A 4,472-nucleotide genomic window follows, 5' to 3' on the forward strand; every position below is an offset into this window, starting at 1 on the left:
TTTATATAGAAATACTTAAAAAAACATGAAGTAGCACCATTACTTAAGTTTTACTTTTATTATGTAGAACTTTAAATGTCAGAAAAATAAAACTCTTGATACAATTTCAAATCTTGTCTCAGCAAATATAATATTAGTATTTGACCATGAGGTTAAAGGCCCTTTATCATAAAATAAAATATACTTTGTTTTTAAACTTTGCTCAGTAAAGTACATTTAAGCTCAAGTAACGTCACCTACATATACATAAACAAGTGGTAAACAAATGTATTAAAATAGAAATACTAAAACTATAGTGGTGCAACAGAATTTTTGTAATTTCCACTGAATTCTATTTATACAAATGTTAGAAAGCTTCAACAGTTCCTTTTGACATATGTTTATACATTTCCATTTTTGTAATAATATAGAATAAAATATGCTTTATATCACTGAATAGAAAATATGCTGGGTGAAGCAGATCTAAAAGATTTTTTTTCTGAACCTATAAAATCTCCATCCCAACAGAATACTGTTCAAAGCATTACACATTTTATGGTTTGTAATTCCGTTCACAATTGTGTGATATTAAAATAATACAGTGTTCTTTGCCATAAGGCCATACTAAAATAAAAAAGATTTAACCCAGCTACAAAAAGTTCACTGAACTTAAATTAAAATACTTGTAAACATCTTTGCAATATGAAATATAATTTTTCAAGTCAAAAAAGAATAAAATACTTCAATCTGTATTAATGCAATTTATCTTTAAAACCTTTAAACGTTTTTAATATATATAAGAGATATGTTACAGTTTGTGGGTTTCTTTTTTTTTTTCTTTTTTAAACTTTGATAAAGCTGCAGTATCATGGTTTTTTCACAGGAACTTCTTGCCCTTTCAAGAACATTCAGAAAAGTATCCACCCATAGATTTAATTATTTCATAATAAGCATCCTAGGAACTACCAGCACGGTTTACTAACAGTCCACACACCATTGTCATCATCATAAGCATCTTCTACTTTCAGTATTTTTTTTCTATGTTTTTTTCTTTTGTTTGTTTATAAAAAAGGGGGAGTTTTGGAAGCTTCGTATTAAAGTACAGTGTAAAAACTAGCCTAGCACTAGAATGGAGTCGCCCGTTATTATTTATAGCATGCACCCGCTGTCACCACCACCACCCCCCGCCCTCCCTCGGCCGCGCCTCGCTCGCAGCCCGCACCCCCTTCGCGGGCCCCGGTGCGACCGGGTCAGCCCGGCCCTGCCCTGCTCTTCCCGGCCCTCAGGAGAAGATGCGGATGGCCTGGGTGACGGCGCTGTGGCAGACGGGGCACTGCGGCTCCGTCTTCTCGCAGATGCGGTTGGCGCACTCCATGCAGAAGAGGTTGTGGCCGCAGGGCACCAGCGCCGCGATCACCTCGCTCTCGAAGCACACCGAGCAGTCGCGGCTGCCCTTCCGCCGCACGCCGGACGAGGAGCAGGAGGAGCTGGACGAGGAGCTGGACGAGGAGGAGGAGGAGCCGGACGAGTCGGAGGGCAGCCCCGGCAGGTGCGCTCCCAGCCCGTTGCCGTACAGCGGGTAGGAGCCGGCCAGCAGCCGCCCGCCGGGGTCGCTGCGCACCCGCCGCGCAAGCGGGTGCTCGGGCCCCGCCGCGCCGCCGTGCAGGGGCGGGGAGAGCCGCGCCGGGGGCGGGGCTCCGCCGCCGCGCCGGGGGCCGCTCACCAGCAGCGCCAGGTTGGCATTGGCGGGCGCGGCGCCCGGGAAGGCGGTGGCGGGTGAGGGCGCGGGCGAGGGGGGCGCGGCGGGGCCGCGCTCGAACTGCGGCCAGAGGAGCGCGGCCCCCGGCGGAGGGGCGGGCGCCAGGTCGAAGCCGGGCGGTGAGTCGAACGGCAGCTCGGAGCAGCAGTCCGGGGAGGAGAGCACGTCGCCGCCGCCGCCGCCGTACACGTAGCCGTTGGCACTGCCGCTGTTGTTGTTGTTGTTACCGTTGTGGGTGAAGCTCAGCGCCGGGCTCGGGGGGCTGTAATCGGCCAGGCGGGCGCCGCCGCCCCCCCCCGTGCCGCCGCCGAAGTAGGAGTCGGTGGAGGCGCTGCCCAGCGAGCTGGAGCTGTCGTTGCGGTAGTTGCAGAAGGGCTTGCGGCCTGGGGTGGGCGTGATGCTGGGTGGTGTGGGCTTGCTCCAGAGGCTGCCCGTGCCGTTTAGCTCGAAGCCCACATCCGTGCCGTTGGCGTGGAAGTCGTTCTCGTCCGTCAGCTCGATGATGCCGCCTGTGCGCATAGCGATGTGCGCCTCGATCTCCTCCCGGGCCCGGTCCACATTCTCGGGCATGCCCGTCACCTCAAAGACTGGCTCCTTGTCCCGGCTCGGGGTCACAATGTAGGTGTGCGTCTGCTGCTGGATGCGCTTGATGGTGGCCCCCTTGGGCCCCACAACCAAGCCCACCACGCGATAAGGCACCCGCACCTGGATGGTGGTTTGGCCGGGCAGGTTTGGGGGGCCGGGGACGGTGCCATTCAGGGCTGTGTTCTTGTTCCGTGATGCTCTGATCATGGAGAAGTGCTCGGCCGCTGAGATGATCTCCCTGCGGGCCATGGCCACATCTTCCTTTCTGCCCGTCACAACAAAGAGCGGCTCCTCCCCGCGAACTGGGGTCTTGATGTAGGTGTTGGTCTTTGCCCGCAGAGCTTTGATTTTACAACCTGGGAACAGAGATGCGGGAGATGGAGGGCGAAGGGGAGGGGGAGGAAGGGGAGGTGGTGGGGGAGAACCGGTTACAACCCATTATTTGGGTGCAGCTAAGGAGGGGAGAAGAAACACACCCACCCGAAACACATTGCCCCCTACCCCAGGTGATCGCTGGCATCTCGTCCAGTCATCCAGTCACAGTGTAAAGTAATGTCAGCCCACAGCCCTGGCACACACCCAAAGGCATCGCAAGTGGCCACCAATACATCTGCCATGCAAACTGCCCCAAAACTACCAACGTGCAGTTCACAGGAATGGCAACACAAAAAGGAGCGTGCAGAAAAACTGCACGACCAGAATAAAATAAAATAAAATGCAAGCAGCCCTAACAAACCAAGACACCCGCCAGTCTGCATTCCTGCTCAGCACTTTCCTCTCGGAAAAATAAAATCAGTTCTTAGGAAGGTGAGGAGCAGCGGCTGTACGGAATGAGCCACATTCCCCACTGCGGATGCTTTATTCCAATCCCATTGTTCCACTTCCCCACTCCATTTCTCTTCCTTAAAAATAATCCACGATTTCTAAGTTTGGGGGGAGGAAGCATCGAGGCTCCCATTTTCCTCCCGTTTCCTCTTGCAAATCTTAACTTTTGCAGCCGGAGGAAAGGAGCGAATTTTTATTATTATCGCGGTTGTTCTTTTTTTTTGTTTGTTTCCATTTTCCTTTTCCCTCCCGGCAGCTGAAAGTGCATCCCGAAACTGATGCATAACGCTCCTCGGGAACATCACTGCTGCACTTTCTTTGTCTGGTGAAGCCGGCGCTGGCCACCACAGGACGGCTGCAGCTCGCCCGGGCACGGCCAGTGCGACAGCTGAACCGCTCGCCCGGCAGCGCGGCGGGGAGCCCCGCTGGCCCGCACCCCCGGGAGGCATGCAGTCCGTCCGTCCGTCCGTCACCCACCTTGTCTCCCCACTATCTCCGCGACATGCTCCGAGCTGGGCACCGGAACGCACTCGGTCATGTTCACGCTCTTTTTCCGAGGCTCGCTGTCGTAAATGGAGCCCGTCTCGTCGTTGTCCAGCCCCAGCAGGGAGAGCTGATCCAGGGCGATCTGGAGGGCTCTTTGGTCATCCAGGGTCTCTCCCCCGCCACCACCGCCACCGCCGCCGCCGCCGCTCCCGTTCCTCTCCATGTCTGCGAAAAGCGAGCTGGGCATAGTCCCTGCGAGCGCTGCACCCTCCTCCTGCGCTCGGCTCAGTAGTAAAAGATCAGACACAAAGGAAAACCCAAGGCAGATGGCCAGCAGGAGAGAAGGGAAGGGAGGGTGGGCAACTGCTGGAGACCGGGGAGTTGTTGCCTTTTGCTTGTATATTTTGTATCTTTTTTTTTCCTTTTTTTCCCCCTCCGCTCAGTGCAATCCGGTTTATAAAATGTTCTCAGGACCCCCCCCACGGTTCCCCCCCCATAGGTTTTTTTTTGTTGTTTGCTTTTTTTTCCTTTTTTTTTTTTTTGTCGGCTGGGGGTGGGGTGGGGGGGTGGGAAGAGGATAGCGAGAGGAGCTCCGATGGCTTCCCCCCCTCGAGTTCCTCGCCGGCCACAATGCCAAGCGACGGCAGCGTTTCTTTAAGGAGCCCCTCCCAGGCTCCACTCCACTCACTCAGCGTTTTTTTTCCCTTCTCTCCCCTCCTCTGTCTGAGGCGCTGCTGCAGCCAGACGGCTCCGGAGAGGCGGGCGGAGGGCGGAGGGACGGGGGGAGCGGGGGGGGGCCCGCAGCGCACCCGCGATCGCTGACAGCCCCGCACCGCCG

At 54.3% G+C, this 4,472-nt stretch overlaps 1 protein-coding gene across 1 annotated transcript; it reads right to left on the minus strand.

Moving 5' to 3' along the window:
- Positions 1-793: 793 nt before the first annotated feature.
- Positions 794-4,099, minus strand: MEX3B (mex-3 RNA binding family member B). Its single transcript, XM_034066447.1, has 2 exons — positions 3,626-4,099; positions 794-2,679 (listed from the first exon to the last, which is right to left on the minus strand). Exons 1-2 carry the CDS (start codon positions 3,879-3,881, stop codon positions 1,262-1,264), a joined length of 1,674 nt encoding a protein of 557 aa, XP_033922338.1. The 5' UTR covers positions 3,882-4,099; the 3' UTR covers positions 794-1,261.
- Between the last annotated feature and the right edge of the window lie 373 nt (positions 4,100-4,472).

This window comes from Melopsittacus undulatus, chromosome 9, assembly GCF_012275295.1.
Source record: "Melopsittacus undulatus isolate bMelUnd1 chromosome 9, bMelUnd1.mat.Z, whole genome shotgun sequence".
NCBI classification, from domain to species: Eukaryota; Metazoa; Chordata; class Aves; order Psittaciformes; family Psittaculidae; genus Melopsittacus; species Melopsittacus undulatus.